Source organism: Chiroxiphia lanceolata, chromosome 5 (genome assembly GCF_009829145.1).
Source record: "Chiroxiphia lanceolata isolate bChiLan1 chromosome 5, bChiLan1.pri, whole genome shotgun sequence".
Classification (NCBI taxonomy): domain Eukaryota; kingdom Metazoa; phylum Chordata; class Aves; order Passeriformes; family Pipridae; genus Chiroxiphia; species Chiroxiphia lanceolata.
In genome coordinates this window covers 51,756,991-51,777,104 of record NC_045641.1, presented here as the reverse complement: position 1 = coordinate 51,777,104, position 20,114 = coordinate 51,756,991, and the positions used below count along the sequence as shown (strand labels likewise).

Sequence of the window (20,114 nt, the reverse complement as noted above, 5' to 3'; positions counted from 1 at the left end):
TCCGTATCCGATTGGCTGTCGGGGTTGTTTGTCACGAAGCTCAGCTCTCCCATTGGACAGCGGCCCCCGACACGTCGCGCGGGCTGTGTTGTGGGTGTCTGTATGTGTAGCAAAGAAGCCGAGCTGGCACTGCTGCTCCCATTGGCTTCGCGCGCTTCGCGGGGGCGCGGCCTCGCCGCATGAATAGCCACGACCCCGCCCGCCGCCGCCATGGCAACATGCAAATTGCGCTGCTCAACCTCCGGTGATTGGCGGGCGCCGCCTTGGCGGGCCGGGGGCGGGGCCGGGGCGGGGGAGCGGAGGGCCGGGCAGGGAAGCGGAGGGCCGGGCAGGGAAGATGGCGGCGGCGGAGCGGAGCCGATCCCCGGTTCCCGGGGGCTCCCCGGTGCCGGCCTGTATGTTCGCCCCGGAGCCCGGCTCCCCGGGCGGACGGCCTCGCGTGGCAGCGGCCGCCTGCCCCCTCCGCGCCGCCTTCGACGGCGAGGACGGCGAGGCGCTCAACGGCGAGCCCGAAATCGACCTCACCAGCAAGGTAGGCCCGGCGGGGGGGCGGGCGGCGGCGAGCGCCATCACCCCGCCGGGCCCCCTCTGCCCTCCTCTCTGGCGGCCGCCGAGCCACGGAGGGCTGCCACCTCCAGCCTGTCCGCTGGCCACCTCAGGAGAGCGAGAGGCTGGGGCCCGCCTGGCTCCACCGGAGCGGGAGGCTCCCCCGAGGGCTCCCCCTGCCCCAGCATCGCCCGGGCGGGCGGCAGAGCCCGCGGTGCCTGTGGAGGCGGCCGGGAGAAGCGCAGTAAAGTTGTGCCGTGGCCCGGCCGGGACTGGAGGGTATTGGCAGGCTGCTCCACCCGGCGCTTTCCCCATCGCGGCAACCCGGGGGGATCGCCGGCCCGCGGCCGGTGCAGCATCTTCAGCGAGCGCGGGGTTTGGAGCTGACAGCTACTGCAACGTCCCGCTGACGTTTTCCCTCCGCGCTGGTTCTCTGTAGTTATCTCTGCTGCCAGTTGCACTAGTTCCTGGGGCTTTCTTCGCAATCTTAAAAGAAGGTCAGAGCTCATAACTTTTGAGTGCAAGGGCTCAGTGACAGGGGTGCCTGGCTCTTGCACACGGCTTAAATTCAATGTAAAAAGGTTGGTTCACCTTGTGCAGTTCCTTTCTAGGGTCCCAGTGACAGACCTGTGTGATGGTCTTATTTCTGTCAGAACCAGTTCTCGCTTTCATCTTGCAGGAAGGTACATTGTAGTAATACGTGCGTGCCGGAGCCTGCCACAGACCACATTAGCTGCCTTTCTACACTGTCTCCTGTTTTTTTTCCCAGTTGGCTGATCTCTTTAACTGTATACCTTTTGCTGCCATGGGTTTGATGTACTGTGGTGCTGTCTCCCACATTAAAGTCTCCTGAAAGCTTAGTTTGGTCCACTTGTAATTATGTGACCCAGAAGTCAGCATAGCTGGTGTTTCCTCCTAGTTTTCTGCCATGCCTCCTTTTCATGCTTTCAACTGAAGTTGTTCCAAAGTCCTGGACTTTCTCATACTCTGTGCACAGGAAAGTGGAGAGAGAGGAATGACTGTGTGGACATGGAAATGTAGTTGGTTTGTTTTTTTTTTTTTGAGGAGACGATTGAATGTTTTATAATGTGGGACTGTATTAAAACATTATTAGGGAGATGTCTTGTAAGATAGTAAAGAACAGAAGTCAAACCTGCAGTATCTATTAAGCCACCTGTTCATGCCTTAATGAGCTGGACAAGATTTTTATGCAGGATGCCAATATTGATCTGTGCTTTGTCTTGGATGTGACTGATGTGGAAGAGGGCCAAGGAGGATGTCGAGGACTGCATCACTGATTCTTGACAGCCAGGAACCTGACCAAAACACTGTCAAAGAAAGAAGAATGCTTTTCTCCCACAAACTCCATTTGTGGTGTCAGTCTGTCTTCCACTATTAGAAATCTGCAGGCGCTATGGAGGTGGTAGGTAAGCATTTTTTTTTTTGACCTTATTATAATTTACTTTTCCGTTCAGCACTGTGCACCTATTTTCTTTTCCCTAGACCTTTCATTCATTCCCATCTTGTATGAGTGCTAAAACTGTGAGCTCTGCTGCATCTCTCCAAGTTAGTCTCCCACTGTGTACTCAAAACAGCAATCCCATATGGTGAGAATGCAGTAGCTAACATCTACCCCCTGATCCCCGTCTTCTATTCTGTCTTCCCAGCTGAATTGCTCCCCTCCAATCCCTGCTTAAAATGGGAACTCCCGCTGCAGTCAGTTTGTTGCTAGTTGCTACTTCTGTCCTGGTCTGACCTACACCCCCTGGCTGTTACATACTTGTCTCCCCGTCCCCTCCCAGTTCATTCACTGTAAGGTGAGCTCTTTTTAGAGAGAAACACTGGGATTCAGTTATCGAGTGCTCCTTGTCTGCTGGTCAAGCTAACAGTTCCATTCACCAGCACAAATTCATTGTCATGTTGATCTTAATGGGTGTTTGTTTTCCCATCAGTGTCAACACACAGCAGCAGTAATCAACTTTTAGGTCAAAAACCAAATCACACGACTATTAGTGAAACTGATACTTATATTAGATCTACATTGACAGCAGAACATTAATAGCACTTGAACTGTGTATATCCATAGGGAATAGAAATCAAAATATGACATTACAGAAGGTGCCTTTTCCCTGACCTCCTGATGGCTGGTGGTGGCTTTCCAGCCATGCAAAATGTCAGGCTCTGTTTTGCCAATAAAGAACAGCACTACCTACCACGTAGCACTTGGTTTGCCCTCAATATTAATAGTTTGTCCGCTTTATGGATATAGGATGCTTTTTTGTAAGGACCACCTGTATTAGTGCTGCTATAACCTGAACTCCATCTTGCTGGTCTCTTGAAATTGCTGTTAATTAACGCTATGGCCTCTTGCTTGCTGTTGGGCAGTGCAGAATGCCACAGTCCAATCTGTCCCCCAGGAGTAAGCTCACGCAACTGTAGCTTTTACCCACCTCTGGTGTGTGTTAATCCCAAAAATGATCAGAAGAAAGGCGGGCAAACCACCTCTCCCCAGAGACTGGGAAGGGACTTTAGAGAATGGCATCTCAAACTTGTGAGATATGTTTCCTTCTGCTGTCTTAAGAATAAAACAATAACTGGTTGTTACTTTTTTGCCCTGTAGGAAATCTGAAGTTTGCTAGATCCACATGGCTCCTATTGATAACTGCTCAGTGCCTGGCAAAGTGGAAGGAACAAAAGTGAACGTTTTTGACTTTGTGCAAACCGCTGAAACACACCAATACGTAGTGCAAGCATGGAGGGGATTGCTCAAAGGTGAAAAGCAAAAAAAAAACAGAGGGGCCAAAATGGAGGACCTCTCTCCGACTAAGGAGATGGCAAAGACCAGACTCTCTCTGCCCAGGAAGCTAAAGAGACCTTCAAAACAGCACATCAAGTCTTGCAGTGGCCCAGGAAACTGTAGAACTGGCTGAGGCTGTGGCTGCAGCATGGGAAAGTGTGATCCATGAAATCTGCTATTTGATCTACACATACTTCTCCTGATGTCCCACTACATCATATCAGCCATAAGCTTCATGGGCCCCAGAGTAACCTTTGAAGGCAGTCTACCAATGGAACACCCTTTAGAAGCACCTCTGTGTGGCAGTGAAAGCAGCAGGGTGGGAGAACAGTATTTTGAGCTGATATGCATGGGCCGGTATTGTTTGAACTCCCCAGCCCTCCTGCCTGGCAACATGAAGAAAGGGTACAATGAGCTGCTCAGCTGAAATGTCCCTTGGTACTTGTTACACACCGTGCCTGCTCACACTGTTGAAGCACTTGAACTCAGACTAAAATAAAGCTGGTGATGAGACTTGAAGACACTGAAGTTAATGTGCCTCGGCGCTGGTGGCCCCTCTTGTTCTGTTGACCTTTATGTATGTGACAGCTTCTTTAATAGATCTTCCCGAGTCCCTGACCTATGCTGGTGTACTGGCCTAAACAGTGAGCCTGTCTGCTCTGCTTCCAGGAACTCCAGAAAGTACTCGCAGAGCAAAACAAACCCTAGACATTAACACACAGCCTTCCATTCCTGTCCAGATCAAGCCTCTGAACAGTTGCTGATTTCCGTCTCAATACATTTACATCCAGTGATTTCCTTCAAGAAGAAAACAAAACTGAAAGAAAAACTAATAAAGGCAAAATTCAGTCTTGTGTAGCATGAAATAGAAAGACTATGTGGCCTTCCAGCTCAGAGTGCTTTAGTACCCTTTGCAGACCATGCCAAGTAGTTAAAAGGCTTAGGTAGGGCATGTGTCCAAAAGAGGCACGTGAAGGTGATTGTCTCTCTTGTAGCTGTGTGGCCCTTGCAGACACATTCATGCTCTGTGGGACCCTTAACATCTGAGGGAAGTGTTGCTTTGGCTGCCTTAAACCTTCTAACCAGCACCTGCTGTCTGTTCTTCCGTTTCCCAGATGCATCATTATGGATTTGAAAGCTGCTTAAGTGTTATTTATGGGGTTTTGGGGTTCCCTTGCACTCTAGGTTTCCAATGAAGGCCTTTATCAACTATGCAGTGGTAGTAGTAATAGTGGTAGTAAAAGTAGTTCCTCCCTGAATACACATTGTGTTAGCTGTGCTAATAAGTCAGGCTGTGTTACAGAATCTTGGGCAGACTTGAAGATGATACTGTGAACTGCTGTAAACCGTGTGTTTTAGGCAAATCTAGCGCGGATTTCAGGCTGGCCTTAGTGTGTAGCCAAGGGAAGTGCATCTTTTAGGATGTGATTTTGGAACGTGTGTGTAGGGACAGCTAGTGAAAGCATGGATGTCATTTAGTGTTGTAGCATGGCACAGGTGGGCCTACCCATGGGACTCTTGGTGGGTGACAGCCCTTACAACTCTTACTAAAAGTGCCTTTTAACAGAAATGCGTATCTCAGTTGCTACAGCTATCGAGCCACTGTAGCAGGATGCTCAGCCACCAACAGGTCTGCAACCATGGAGGCATCCAGAGGGGAAGTAGACTGGGTGATGTGAGGTCTCCTTGGTCTGTCACTACCATGCCACCATTGTGGCCGCTCTGTACCAGTGTCCTCAGCTGTACTGTGTGAGCAATACGAGTTTTTGCCAGAAGTGGTGCTACACCATTCTGTTCTAAGAAAAATCATTCCTGAAGCACTGTCTTGTTGGCCTCATTTTCTGCTTTGTTTCTGTCTTATTTTTTCATTCTCTTGATGCCTCTGCAGGGCAAAGGAAGTTGTGGTTATTGCAATAGCTGCAGTCAAAGCTTATTGGTAGCACAACTACTGACTTGCAGAACTGCAGCTCTTCACTCGTGAACCTGCAGATGTGCTTGTATAAACTGCTTTGTATGTCTGTCCCTCAGCACTGTAGTGTAAAGTAGCTAATATTCTCTTAGGAGTTTGAAAATAATACTTATCGATGTTCTCTTCTTTCCCTCTGCCCCCTCAGAAAACAAAAGAGGAGATCAAATATGTGAAAGACTTTTGAGATGTTCTTGATTTTAGTGCCTTGGTGTGCTCTGCAGTGAGGTCTGGCTGGCTTCCTCTGTCTGTCCCATCATGTTCTGGGGGAGCAGCAGCACTCTGTGCAGCAGAGACTGTGGAGTACCCAGCTAAGAAATTTCTGTGGAGAAAATGTCTCCTCCCCTTTCTGTTTTCCTTGCATGGAAACATACTGGAGTGTTCATTTAAATGTGGCTTTTAAACATTGGTTACATTTGAATGAGATGCTTGGTATTCTGACTTGCTTTGAAGTGTATCTTCCAGCGTGAATGAACTCTGAGCTCAGATAAACAACCTTGTGTAGTTTCACAAGGAAATAGCTGACAGCAAAACTGGTTTAAAAGCAAAACAAAACCAAACCACCAGAAAGCAGTCCTGGAAAAAGAACCCTTCTCTTTCAATAAAGCACATGGATTGATTGTCCTTGTAACTGAAGCTGGTTTTGAAATTGTTAGCTTGGCACCTGCAAATGGATATTTAATCTTTTTCCAGCTGGTGATGGTGAGTCCAACTTCAGAGCAGTATGACAGTTTGCTCCAGCAGATGTCAGAGAGGATTGATGAGGGATGTGGGGAGACCATCTATGTCATTGGGCAAGGATCAGGTGAGTATAGCTTCTTCAGGAAAACAACAAAAATTATAAGAAAAAACTAGTTTATCTAACTGCTGCTGAAGGTAATGCTTACTTTTCCAGAATAATTTGGAAACCTCCATAAAGTATAGCAGAATATGTGGGACAGATTCTTTTCTTTTATTCCTGCCAACAGCTGTCTTATGTAGCAGAGCTAAACATATTTTTTGTATAAAATCATCCAAGTTCTTTTTTGGAAATAAGGCATATCTTTTCTGAGCACACCAGGAAAAGACGAGGGGTCTAAACGCATAGTAACAGTTTTAGTACAGACTTTCTCAGTGTGTACGAAGGTCTTGTTCTGTCTGGTTTTGGTCACTGCTCCATTGGAAATAACATATTTTCACCCCACAGGAATGTATTAGAGGTACTTCAGATAGCCAAAATGTATGCTGCTGACTTTCTTTGTTAACGTGTATCTGTACTATGGAGGGGAAGGTTTTCCTTTTCTCAGCATGAGGCCTTTATTGCCACATTAATTTGTGTGTGACCACAGTCATTTGTCTTTGCAGATTTTAGCAGTTAGCACAGATTACCTTTTTGTTCTTTTTGACAATTTGAGTATTTTCATCTGATGCTGGTAAAATAAAACTGAATGTGACCTTGCTTTGAAATAAAAATTTCTTTTCTGAATATAAAATAATTGACTATCATAAAGCTAAAGGCATGTTTCAAATATAATAGATATTTGATGGATATGAAGTTGTCATGATCAGCCATTCACTGTGAGGAAGAATACAGAACTCTGGTTGTGGGTACCAGGGTTGGCTGAGAAAACAGAGAGAGAGAGCTGTGTTACCTCAGAACTGTGTCTTTTTGGGTTTTCTTGGAGTCTTGCAAAGCAGCCAACATAGAAGAGAAGCCAGAATTAGACAGCCAGTGGTCATGCAGCCAATAAATATCACAGGGATAATGCTCTTGCCTTCAGGAAAGCTTCCCGTATGTAGTCTGATTCGTTGGTGTTTGGGATAACCACACCTACAGTGGAGATCTAGCTAATCAGGCTAGTACCTGCTTTTTCTTCAAGGATACCTCGTGAGGGTGTTAACTGGTGGTTGTTGCGATGAGGTACTTAGAAGCAGGCATTTGTTTCTTAAAATATGAGCTTAAACTTCTGACTTCATTTTGGGTTGCTGCATAGTCAGGGAAGATGGGGATATATAACAGAGAATCTTGGTATCCCTGCCACCATCTCTCCTTCTAATTCACTTTGAGTGTCTGTGATTTTGATCATCCCAGATAACGAACTTGGCAGACTGAGAAGTGAATGAAGACTGCCGGGAAGTTCACTGTTTCACCAGTGGCAACTCTTCCATTTCTCCCTTGGCTCTTACCCTCTCCTGTCCCCTACTTCTTTTTCCTGTTCTATGACCCAAGACTCCAGCCATGAGGCTTTTTGTTTTCCTCACCATCTCAACAGCTTCTCAGCCAGCTTATGAGCTGGGTTGGAAATCACCCAGTAACTGCTAGTTTCAGAGCTGTGCAGTAGTTAAAATGCTGATTAGTTCGTGCAAACTGCAGTTACTGCTTACCAGGTGATGAGTCAGCCATGCATATGAACACGCACACACTCAATAGCTTTGGTTGTTCAGGTGCAGTGTGGCCCTCCACCTTTGTTTGTTGTTTTGTGGGGTTTTTTTACCCACAGAGGAGATTCTGGCCTGAAATCTGTGTACCTTCACAGCACCTGGGTTAGGAGAGAGGCTGTGGTGGCCTTGAAACTGTCTAGGTAGTTGCCACTGGCTTGCTGTGACTGTTGGCTCTTTGTTTGGGTGAGGAAGCACTAATTCCTTGGTGTTTTCTGGTCCGATGTGCCGTCAGCACTTTTTTCAAGTACCAGGATGAAGGCAGTGAGATATGCCAAAAACATTGTTTTAACTGGAGTATGTGGGGGCTGAAGAAATTGCTGTGCCGGCCAGACTTGCAGAAAGTGTGTACTGGGGTGTGGTTTTATAAAACAAGCTGATTGTTTACATTGGTCCCACATTCCCTGGTTAATTGTGGTGATATTTTAGTCAGAGCTTTCATTTTGTTAATGCTTTACCCTTTATTGCAATGCAAGAGGAGATATTTCGTCTGACTGAAGGACACAAAGTACCTTCAGCATGTGAAGTAAGGGAATTAGACAAAAATGTGTCTTCCTTGCCAGTCCATAAGTATTTGCTTGTAAAAATTGTGAAAACTCCTCTAGATGAAAGATGGTGCTTTTCTAGTGTCTTTTAAGACTCACAGTGAAGACCATCTCTTTTTATTTTGGGTAAAGGATGCTTGTTCTGTGTACGTGGCTGATACCTCCAGTCCATGTATTAATACCGATTGTTGTGAAGGTCCCAGGCAGGATGATGTTGCTGCTGGCTGTTGCAAGGTGGTGCTCACTGACTCTTCTTTGTCTCAACACCGCACTAGACGGGACTGAATACGGTCTGAGCGAGGCAGACATGGAAGCGTCCTATGCCACGTTGAAGAGCATGGCAGAGCAGATCGAGGCAGACGTGATCCTCCTGCGGGAGCACCAGGAGGCAGGGGGCAAGGTGCGCGACTACCTCGTTCGGAAGCGCGTGGGTGACAACGACTTCCTGGAGGTCAGGTGAGGAGCCAGGTGGAGACAGGGTTAGTCAGCAGCTCAGCTGCATTTTTACTGTGTGAGCAGTCCGTGATGCTGAGCCAGCAACGCCGGTTGGAGTCTGGGTGTTGTAGCTACCCAACAAAGGCAATTGAGCCTGACCACTCCTTGCTAATGCAATTGCCTTTTTGTTGTTGCTGCTGTCTCTTTTGTGAACAAACTGTTGGTGAAAATTTGCCTGTGTTTAGCAGAGGGCTGTTGCTGTCTGGGTGAGGGCTTCACAGTTTAGGGATCTTTTGTATGATGGGATCTCAGAAGGGAGTCACATGTGCACATGTGGCAGTATTCATGTGCATATATGCACACTGCTGGAACACAATGCTTTTGACTAAGGATTCAGTTCTATTCCAAGACTGTGATGATCCAAGTCGCCTTTTAATGGACATGTACTACCTTATCTAACATGATTGAGGGTCTGCCCAGACCTGGATGGAGTGGATTTCCAATATTTGCTGACAGCCATAATAGCCACCTTGATCAGAGTCAAAGAAACAGCTTGCTGTAGGAGATGGTTTTCTCCTAAAATATTTTATTGTTATTTGAGCTTTTCTGGGAACAACAATTTCAATTTTTGTGCTCTACTTAGTACTTGGTGCTATTGCAACACGAGGAATGTGAGAAAGGCAGAGGTATTCTAGACCAAGTTGTGATTTAGTCTTCCTTTTGAATCGCTGCAGTGTATATGTTGGATTGCAGAGACAGAAGAGAGACACTCTGTGTGGCATCAGGCAATGTCAGGTTCAGTTGACTATGTGCTGGACACCAGTGACATGTTTCCACAGTCTTTTGCATCCCAGTCCCCAGAGCCTGTGATCTCCGCTGTTAATAAATAACTGTAAAAGAATCTCTGCTCTGCCTGTGAGGGTCTAACATTTCTTAATCTCTGTTTAAAGGATAGGGAGAAAAAACCAGTTATTTGCAGGAGCAGTGATGTTCAGGGTTTTTTGCTTGCTTGTTTGTTTCTTCAGGTATCGTATTTTACCGGGCTCCTTTTTTCTTTCCCCTCCAGGGTAGCAGTGGTTGGCAATGTGGACGCAGGAAAGAGCACGTTGCTGGGTGTCTTGACTCACGGCGAGCTAGACAATGGCCGAGGCTTTGCTCGGCAAAAGCTCTTCCGCCACAAGCACGAGATTGAGTCAGGCCGCACCAGCAGCGTGGGCAATGACATCCTGGGCTTCGACAGCGAGGGCAACGTGGTGAACAAACCCGACAGCCACGGTGGCAGTTTGGAATGGACAAAGATCTGTGAGAAATCCACCAAGGTCATTACTTTCATTGACCTGGCTGGTCATGAAAAGTACCTGAAAACCACCGTCTTTGGCATGACTGGCCACTTACCTGATTTCTGCATGCTTATGGTAGGTAGCAAGAAACATGTACCATGCCAGCTGGAGTGGGTCTGTTTACAGCTTTAACAGCCTGGACTTCTTTCCTATTGCAAAGTCCCCGTGGGGTTATGGAGGGAGGCAGCATCTCATATTGCTGGGGAGCAGAAGCCTCTGTGGGTATCTCCCCAGCACTCTGGGGCAAGTGCCACAAAGCTGTCAGTCCCAGACAGTCCCAAGGTTTGTGATTCTTGAAAATGGAAAGATTTCTAAATTCTACAAAACCTTGTTAAAAATGGGGAGAAATGAGTCCTTTGCCAGTGTCCAACAGCATTTGAGATGAGCTGGGACTGCTCATACAGTCACAGTGATACATCTACAACCTAATCACAGTCCACTGCACATCTGGCACAAGGTCTTCTCTGTAACCCAGCTTACTGCAAGAGGAACATTTACATCCCTGTGTCTTATATCCCTGGTGTAGGTTGGCAGTAATGCTGGGATTGTTGGCATGACCAAGGAGCACTTGGGCCTGGCGCTTGCACTTAATGTTCCCGTCTTTGTTGTGGTGACCAAGATTGACATGTGCCCTGCCAACATCCTGCAAGGTGAGTCCTCCAGGCTCTCTCCAGGGCTGTTTCTTACCTCTGTATGTGCTGCTGTCCTCTGCTTGGGTTCAGGAATTACTGCTGGAGGAAAGCTGCTTTATCTGATTTTGACTGCATACTAAACACCTTCCAGCAATCTATCCTTTTTCCCTTGCCCATTTTGCAGGCGCTTCACTGGGAATCACCATGTCAAAATTACCCATGTTGAGGGACTCAGCGGAGCAACCTGAAAGTGTTTCCTACACTAAGAGGAGCAGCATACAGTTGGGGTTGGGGCTTTGCTTTCTCTCTGGGTATTTCAACCTGGAGGAAAAGTCTGGAAGTTCTTTTGAAAGCTGCTTTCCTCCTTGCCCATAGTTTGAGTGTGATCTTACGCTGTGATCGGACTTGTTCTCTGGCAGCTGTTAGTGAAGGAGCAGCTGCTTGTTACATCCTGCTCACCTGGGCACTTCTCAGATACTCTGGCATAACTACAGCAGCTCCTTCCTCTGTCTGAACAACCAACACTTAATAAATCATGATTTGAAGCAGCTGCATATGTGTAGCAGGATGGGAGACAGGACTAGACACAGGCAGGGATGGCAGTGAGTAGTAGGGGCTACCGATTTCTTTTTTTTTCTCAGCAGCAGTTAAAGCAGTACCTCTAACCCCAGCAGTGACCCATTAACCCATACCTGACATTTTTTCAGGCAGTGACCAACTCTCACCTTTGAAATGCTCTTTAAGCATTTCTTACACACACAGGAATATTCTGTAGTTAATTGGAAGAATGTTTTCGGGTTTTTTGATAATCAGTCCTAAGAATCTGGGAAGTGAATGCTCCCAGTACTGAGGTTAGTTCATTACTGTAAAAGTCCCAAATATATTTAAGGTAAATAGAAGCATGTGAACAGAAGATAATCTGAATGTCTCTGTAGTAGTTATTTGGCAAATAAATGTAAGGCCTGAATATAAGATAATAACTGGGAAGGAAGGAGAACATTTGGCTCGGTGTGAGAAGAAAAGAGCTGCTCCTGGGAGAAGCCACTCCCATGACATGCTCTGTTTAAAGTAAATAGACACAAGATTTGACTCAAGTGTATCTGTGAAGAGCAGATGGCATGATTAGATGTTTGTGTTTCTGTATCCAAAACATTACTTTCCCATAGGCAATCATTTGTTCACAAAAACCCATCTAATTGGATGACAATTGTAGAATATAAATTCTTTTCTCTTTTAAGTCCTTACTACCCTTTTTTGTTTTTTCCTCATTTATTGTAAGGCACTTTGCAGGAGGCTGATGCCATTGCATCAGGTAATGCCCCTGCTGGCTCATAGATACAAGGCTTAGAAAATACATGAAAAAGAGACAAAAGATGAAAATTGGGAGCCATGAGATTTGTCCCAAAACAATGATTTCCGATCTAGTCCACCCACACTGTTCTAGTCTATGAAGGTGATCTTTACCTCTTTCATGCTTCTCCAGCCTCCTAGGGCAAGCTGACTTCCATGAAAAATGTATTGAGGTGTGTTTGGTCAAAATTGATTTCTAAATCACATATTCTCAAATATTTCCGTTCCTGAGTCCTGATGGTTTTCATTTAATTCAATATGAAAAATTGTTTATAGGAAGAGGAAATACCTTGTAACTGCTTAAAGCTACTAATAGACAGCTATAAAATGTCTACTTCACAGCATTGCACTTGCAGATGCAAACTTGTCTGTCTGTTTGTGTATGGTGTCGCTTGGCAGTAGGCTAGCTGGCATGAAATGAAAGATGGAATGGCTCCTAAGTCCTACCTGGGCTGCAGCAAACTCATAGTCTCACTTTTAGCCATCTTCTCCTGTCTATTTGTGGCCAGAGCACCCGTCTCCCTTCAGGGAGAGACCCCACAAAAGTGATTTGTAAAGACAGGAGATGCTGCCCTAACAATATTCATTTCACCCTTTAAGAAACCCTGAAGCTGTTACAGCGACTGCTGAAGTCCCCAGGGTGCAGGAAGATTCCCGTGCTGGTTCAGAGCAAGGATGATGTCATTGTAACAGCCTCCAACTTCAGCTCAGAGAGGTAACGGGAGTAGAGGAGAATCATTTCTCTTTCGATCCTATTTGGAGACTGGGTGAGGAGATTCAGAAAGAGAGTCCCACTGTCTAGATGTGTGAAGGTTGCATCTGCCATGTGGTGTGTTGATTCCATAAGAGTGTGTTGATTTTGAGGTTGACCTGCTTGTGTTCCCCTCTCTGAGACAGAAATGAGAGGCTGCTTCTGGGCAGTCTGCAGAAGACGTCAGGGCATTCGGCTTCCTTCAGTCCTGGAACCTTACGCGTTATTCCAAATGTCATTAGAAGGGAGAGGCAATGTTGCAGGTGTTCAAACATGGGGTGTTGTGCATCTGACTTCTTGCCGGGCTCTCCCTTCCTAGCACTGTGTTTTGAATTCAAGTCCCAAGATTTTGGATGTCTCCCTACATGTGGAAACCTAGGTAGGAAGGTGAACTAACTCCATTTTCATCAATTTTCCTTTACAGGATGTGCCCAATTTTCCAGATTTCAAATGTTACCGGGGAGAACCTAGATTTGCTGAAGATGTTTCTTAATCTCTTGTCTCCACGGACCAGCTACAGGGAAGAAGAGCCAGCAGAATTCCAGATAGATGATACTTACTCTGTCCCGGTAAGGGGCCTGGTTTTTGGAAGAATGTTCTGTTCCCTCTTTCAGGTTGAAGAAGGTATTTTCTCTAGAGAGGGGAGTTCTAGAGCTATTCTGTCATCCTGCTTGAGTAACCCCAATTGCTGTTTTTTCTCCTTTGGCATAGGGCGTAGGAACAGTTGTCTCTGGGACGACACTGAGAGGCCTCATCAAGCTAAATGACACCCTTCTGCTGGGGCCAGATCCCCTTGGCAACTTCCTGCCTATTGCTGTCAAGTCCATCCACCGCAAGAGAATGCCTGTCAAAGAAGTGCGGGGAGGCCAGACTGCCTCCTTTGCTTTGAAGAAGGTGAGATGATCTGCTCTAGACCCCCCCCAAAAGAAACCACCCTCTAATTTTCAAGTGCTCTCAGAGATCAGCTACAATAAGACTGTTTCTACAAACCTCAGCTGCCTCATTTTGCAGCGGAATAAAATCCCATAGAACCTCTGTGGATTCTACATCCTGGTTGTTCCTCCTGAGAGCTGCCAGGCCATTACAGTGCCCCTAGGTAATGACAAATAGTGTTGGAGATGTCTAACAAAGTGGAGGTACTGCAAGAAAAGTCTCCTTTTGTGCTGGAACTGCATTGGTATCCTGAGCAGTATATTTACACTATTGTCTTGGCTTGTAGGACCAGCTGCATGTTTTGGGATTTAAAAATAAGCAAAAATTGATGAAATTCCTCTTCCAAAAAGGTTTCTGTCAATAGAAGTTCCAATTATTTTAAGGGGATATAGTTTAAACTACACCATACTTCCTGTGTTCAGGCTTATCGTGTTGTATTAACAGACATCATGATTTTGGAGATCATCCGCTTGGGTAATGTGTAACCAGAATGTATGTTTTGCTTTTAAAGGAGCAGTGTGTCAGTGTCCAGCATTCCCAGCACTCTAACTAAAGCTTCCTTAGAAACTTCAGCTGAACTTGATTTTCGCAACCTTTACATAACATCAGATATATATAACATACAGCTTAACAGCTCTTGCTTTGCCTTTTGGCAAACGTGAGATAATATCTATGAAATCCCTTAGGACCCTTCGGGATGCAGTCAACCAGAGAAGTAAATTTCTTCCCTGGAGAATCATGCTAAGGTTTTTTGTGTCTCTGCTTTCCAGATCAAGCGCTCTTCCATCCGGAAAGGCATGGTAATGGTGTCACCCCGCCTGAATCCACAAGCATCGTGGGAGTTTGAAGCAGAGATTCTGGTGCTCCATCACCCCACCACCATCAGCCCACGATATCAGGCCATGGGTATGTGCCTCAATGTTGTCTCATCTTTGTTTCTCAGTGGTAGCAGTTGGTATCAGTTCTAGCCTGAGATAATTCTGCTTCTGGTGGCTCTGTCAACATGAGTATATGCCATAGTTCCTGGTTTTGCCTTTCCCAGCAATGTGTAAGAGAGAGGGGAGGGAGCTGACAGAGGAGAGTGGAGGAGGTAAAAAGGAGATGTGTGCCCTCAAGTGTACTTGGAGCCTGCCTGAGCTGGATCTCCATGGTGCAAAGATTCTTCACCTTCAAATGCTGATGGAAAGACTCATTTTGGGTCCTGCCCTCTAGCCGAGCTGCTTGGTGTGTAGGATTCTGTTGAGGGTGCTTCAGGACAGGCGCCATTTGAAGGCAACTGTTCTAGATCACAACGTTTTCATTTTGAGGACTGAACAAAGGCAGCTGCGTGACCCGTGTAGTCTTTGCTGTAGGGCAACAAGCTGCCTTCGATGTCTGTCTGGAGCTCGTTCCACTAATGGCACTGGCTGTTGAAAGCCTTTGTGCATTACCTTTGCAGTGCATTGTGGCAGCATCCGCCAGACGGCCACGATTCTCAGCATGGACAAGGACTGCCTGCGAACAGGGGACAAAGCCACAGTGCACTTTCGCTTCATCAAAACCCCGGAATACTTGCATATAGACCAGCGGCTGGTCTTCCGTGAAGGCCGCACCAAAGCCGTGGGTACCATCACTAAGGTAAAGGCTGAAGAGTCCAACTTGGTTTTGCCCGTTAGCTACTTCTTACACTGAGAAGCCAGCAGGAGGATTTGGGTAGCTCTGGAAAATTGAGGGAAGAGGCTGTCCTTCAATTACAAACATCAGCCCTGACATGGGTTCTGGGTGAACAGTGTGCTTTGTCATGTGGTGCGTCTTTAGCTGGTATGAGTGAAGGAATGTGAAGGTGGGGGGTGAACCAGGCCTCTGGTTCTTAAGGCTCAGTCTCTTTCAGACATCTTGCAGCTGGTCCCTTTGAGTTATGTTGTGGAGGATTGAGTGACCTTTTCCTCCTGGTAAGAGTTCTTGAGGGCAGCTCAGAGGCCTAGGTTTCTTTGAATAGCTGCTGCTGCTGCAATCTTCTCGATGGCTTTTGGTATAAATTCTCCTGAGGCTTTTTGTTAAAAAGCAGCATTGAACCTTGCCAGATCAGCCTAGCTATTTTAATGCTGAGTTTGGCCTCTCCCTTTGCAATTTGCAGTTACTCCAGACCACCAATAACTCGCCAATGAACTCCAAGCCACAGCAGATCAAGATGCAGTCAACTAAGAAGGGAGCTGTTACAAAACGAGAGGATGGTGTTCCCGCCACTGGGACGGCAGCTGGAGGCCCACCAGCTGGGGACGAGGCCCCCTCAACAGCTGCAGCACCATTGACAGCTACTGCCCTGCAACCATTGGTAAGTGAGGAAAATACCATGTCAGTCCTAGCTGTTTGCATCCTGATTTCATCCGTTGGAGGAAGGGCACTCTAAGGCGCAAGCATAGCACTCTCCTTGGGATTCAGTGTACCACAGAAACAAATAGAAATATAAGTAGTCTCACAGCAGAAATCATAGTTCTCTGATGACTGACCCTATGGCTGACCTTTCAGCAGACAGCTGCTGAAGGTCCTAGGACAATTCAGGTTAGATCTCAGGAAATGTCTAGTCAAAGCCCGTGCTCCAAGTAGGATTAGCTGTGAGGTCAGACCAGGTTGCTCAGGGTTTTATCCAGTCATGTCTTAAAACCCTCCAAGGGAAGACCGCACAACAACTCTTGGCAAGCTGTTTCAGTACAACTGTGCTCACAGGGAAGATGTGTCTCCATAATACCCAGTAGCTGAACTAGTGAAGCATCAAACAACCAGTCACAGAATGGGTCTCTGATGTCTGAATGAGATGTAGAATATCCCTACACCAGAGAAATTACAACCTGAGTATAAGTCACAGGTCATCTGCCCTGTCAAAGAGGGAGGATGGAGACATCCAAGAAGAAGGAAAGGCTTATCTCTTCCTAGAGAAATTTATCCAGGTTGTTTTGTTGGTTAGGACCTCTCAGCTCAGCTTGTTAATGAAGGATACCTAGCCTTTCTGGCCTGAAAGGAATGGAAACTCAATTCTAACTGCAGGTTCTGGGAGCTATTTATCAGCTTTATTACTGACAGAAGAAAGATCTTCTCCTTTTAGTGTATTTACCTAGTAAGGGAAAGGTTCAGGAACTGACTCTGTCTAGAGACTTGGTCAGTGTTCCCCTTCTTAACTCTAGCTATATTAGTTGCCATTGGTCAAATCTTTAGCCATGCTGGCTGGTGAAAGAGCCCTGTAGCAGGGGTTCTCTCCCTCTGCACATGCCTGGGGCTTCACACCAGTCCTCCATCTCCTCCTTATCTTGTTGTAGCGTCACTGTGGTTGTAAGTAGCACTCCCAGCTTGCGTTTTGTTTCATCCCTCCCCGAGACTCTGTTGCTTTTGTTCTTGCTTACCTCTTCCTCTCTCTCCCTGCTGCTTCCACTCAGCCTGCCCTGGACGAAGAGCCCCACATCCGTGAGGGCAATAAGGTATTTGGCTGATTTCAAAGAGGAACAGTGCTGGCCTGAGATTGGGAACAGAGTCAGGTCAGCAAGAGAGCTGTAGTAGGGGGGGTGGGGGGCTCTCCTTCCATTCTGCACAAAGTCAAGGGAGCCTGAGGCCTTGATTTCCTAAATGCTGAAGCCCATGGCACCTGCTGGTTCTCTTGGGAGTGAAGCACTCAGAAAATTGGGAAATCAAATCCTTCCCAGCTTGAAAGGCAGAATTTTATGGTGCATCTGTCTCTCCTCCTTCCCTCATGGTGTGTCTGTCTGCCTTACCTCTTTCCTGCAGTGGTAGGAAGCCAGTCAGTCACAACTGCCCTCCCGCTGTCTGAATGTGTGCATGATCCATCTGAACTCCTGCTGTGTTGATGCTCTGATTGAGGGGTCCCCTTGCACTAAAGTCAGTCTTCTTGTTTTTCAGTCAAAAGTCGGAGGAGGAGGCCGGCGACGTGGGGGTCAGCGCCATAAAGTGAAATCTCAGGGAGCCTGTGTGACTCCTGCCAGTGGCTGCTGAATTTCTTATTCCTCCTCTCTCTGAGGAATTCCTCCCCTTCCTTTCATTTCTTATCCAAAAGATCCAGAGCAGCTTAAACCAAAACCCATCCCAGCTGATTGGCTGCAGAAGAATCGTCCCTCCTCCCTGAAGGAAGCGATGGAGAGGAGCATAATTTATAAGCTAATGAAGGTGATAAGACACAGAGAACTGAGTAACTGACACCTTCCTCCTCCACCTGTTGACACATTTTTGTACATCATGGGCTTAGTTTTTATTCTTATTAGTTTTTATTATATTTTGTGTGCATGAAGATGAGAGGAGAGTCTGGATAGAACTGCGAAGAGCCAGTTAGTTGCCTCCCTCCTCCCTCACCCCTTTCTGTCCACAGGACTTGCTGCTCTCCCTCTATTTGCTGTCTCAGATCCAGGGGTTATGGAACGCCTGAAATTTCAGACTTGCAAAGGTTAAAACACGTTGCTTAGGATGGCTCCATGGGGCATTGTTTCCTCACCACAGTGGCCCCGTGCCAAATATGTTTCTGGATTCCCTCCCTCTTAAACTATTTCTAAGTGGATTTAATTTAATGTTGTAGTGACTGAAGTTTGAAGAAGATGGTAAGAAAGTTCTTTAGTTGGAGATCTAAGAGGGAAACAAATTGGAAAGCAGTTCTTGATGTTAAATTCAGGGATCCTATGCTAAATTTCCTTCTCAAATAATGTTGATAGCACTTAAGATTTTAATTAGTAACAGAGTTAAGTGGGCAGATGTATGCCCATCCTGTTCCCCTTCCCATTGTGCTGCTTTTCCTAGTGTTTGTTCAGTGCACATGGAAGCAAATCTCACCTGCCTCTCAAGGCTGCAGCATCTCAGTTGACAGTATTAAGAATATAGTGCAGGAACACTCAGTCCGTCCCTTGAGCCAGAGAAAGCCTTCTCACCTCGACGGACAGAGGTCGCAGGTGGCAATATACCTTTGGAACAGAGACACCAGGCTAACGTGACCTCCCCTTGATTTTGTTTACTCCAAGATTTCCAAAATCTTTCCTGGAACTCAGTGGCCAAACTTTGCAGTGGCAGAGGTAGGATTTGTCTTCTCTCCTCTTGACCAAAGAGGGCAGTGATGAATTGGTACCAAATTTATAGAAGTGCTTTCAGGATTGGAAGTACATAGTAATTTTTGTGACTTTTAATTTCATTGTTTTTTAAGATTGTATTTTATTTTAATTACAAATTCTTGCTTCTCCAGGAAGGCCCTGCAAGGATAGTCTACAAATTACTGTTAGAATGTTTTTTTAACCCTGAGTTGTGCAAGTGATCGATTCCCTGCGTATTTTGATCTCCCTTCTAACCCTGCCCCTTCGCTTGGCTCCGGTGAGGATAGGAGTTATCCTCTGCCAGCTTGTGGTGAGCTGTGGGAGCGTGGTAGCATTTTGAGGAGGAGGAGGTGGCATCCTCAGCAAATCATGGCTCTCCCCAGCAGGTGTGGTCAGCCTCGGTTTCTCTGAGGGCTTCCTCCTCCAATGAAGGACTTCTGTTTTAATTAGAGGGAGACTGTAAAGCTTCTGTCCCTCCTGAGCGGGTTGTTCCTGTTTCTTACTCTGTGGCCTCTGTGTGGAGTTCATTCCAGTTCACCTTGTGATTCAAGGTGAGGCTTTCACACCGACTGAGTGGCAGCAGGCTCAGGGGCCACAGTGCATCTCCCGATGCCAACACCAGCACTCCAAGAGCATTAAGCGGCACGGGAGAGGTGAGAAACGTGGTTTGGAAACGAGGGTACTTTGCCTTAGAGACTTCAGTGGCTTGAGCGTGGGTGGGAGGGGGAGGTCAGACAGTCCTTTTCCAAGCTATGTGCCTAAATACCAGCACTCTCCTGGCGAGGGAGGAACTATAGGCGGCTACAACACTAATAGCACCCACATTGTGAGGGGGTGTGAGGTGTGGCTAAGCAGGGCATGAAGGCCTGGTTTTTTTGTCTTCTGACCCTGTAGCAGCATCAAACTGCATCTGATTTCACTGCCCTCTGCTTCTGAGGGGAGCAGGGAGCTCCAGGCGGTTTTCTCTTTCTCCATTCCTTGTGCTCCAAATGAAGGAGACTGCCGAGAATGAAAGAAGGTTCACTTCAATTTGTGCAAAGGAGGCGGTGTGATCTCTCTTTTGTGACCAGCATTTAAAGATCACTCAGGCTGGTGTGATCTATAAAGTAAATTTTAAAAAAGTTTGTTCCAAGTTAAAGTGTGTCTTGTTGCTTCTTATCCCTCTGGAAAACCAGGACGAAAGCCAGACAAAGCAGGTTTGCCTGGCACCAGTCTCCTTTGCTGGCTACAAAAGGAGGCTGCATTCACAGTGAGGGCAGGGGAGGGCATGCCATGGCACAAGAGAGCTGCTGCTGAGCCTCTGCACAGCCCTGACAGCTTTTACTCTGAACAAGATTTAGTGCA

The 20,114-nt window shown here is 46.7% G+C and overlaps 1 protein-coding gene across 3 annotated transcripts; it reads left to right on the top strand.

Moving 5' to 3' along the window:
* Positions 1–327: 327 nt before the first annotated feature.
* Positions 328–19,905, top strand: GTPBP1 (GTP binding protein 1). 3 transcript variants are annotated; one of them, XM_032687388.1, is made up of 14 exons: positions 707–1,973; positions 3,167–3,920; positions 6,003–6,114; positions 8,548–8,728; positions 9,774–10,122; positions 10,574–10,697; positions 12,630–12,744; positions 13,205–13,349; positions 13,492–13,674; positions 14,484–14,619; positions 15,152–15,330; positions 15,830–16,027; positions 17,124–17,165; positions 17,602–17,694. In XM_032687388.1, exons 2-14 carry the CDS (start codon positions 3,876–3,878, stop codon positions 17,692–17,694), a joined length of 1,902 nt encoding a protein of 633 aa, XP_032543279.1. In that variant the 5' UTR covers positions 707–1,973; positions 3,167–3,875. The 3 variants fall into 3 exon arrangements, with proteins under 3 accessions (XP_032543278.1, XP_032543277.1, XP_032543279.1); XM_032687386.1 differs by lacking the exons at positions 707–1,973; positions 3,167–3,920 and adding an exon at positions 338–532 and having other exon boundaries at positions 17,602–19,903; XM_032687387.1 differs by lacking the exons at positions 707–1,973; positions 3,167–3,920; positions 17,124–17,165 and adding an exon at positions 328–532 and having other exon boundaries at positions 17,602–19,905.
* The last annotated feature ends 209 nt before the right edge of the window (positions 19,906–20,114 follow it).

Excerpts from the sequence above, each read along its gene's own strand:
- GTPBP1 (XM_032687386.1), top strand. The coding sequence starts at position 338 with ATGGCGGCGGCGGAGCGGAGCCGATCCCCGGTTCCCGGGGGCTCCCCG. Across the intron at positions 533-6,002 it reads AAATCGACCTCACCAGCAAG|CTGGTGATGGTGAGTCCAAC; the intron begins GTAGGCCCGGCG and ends ATCTTTTTCCAG. Across the intron at positions 15,331-15,829 it reads CCGTGGGTACCATCACTAAG|TTACTCCAGACCACCAATAA; the intron begins GTAAAGGCTGAA and ends TGCAATTTGCAG.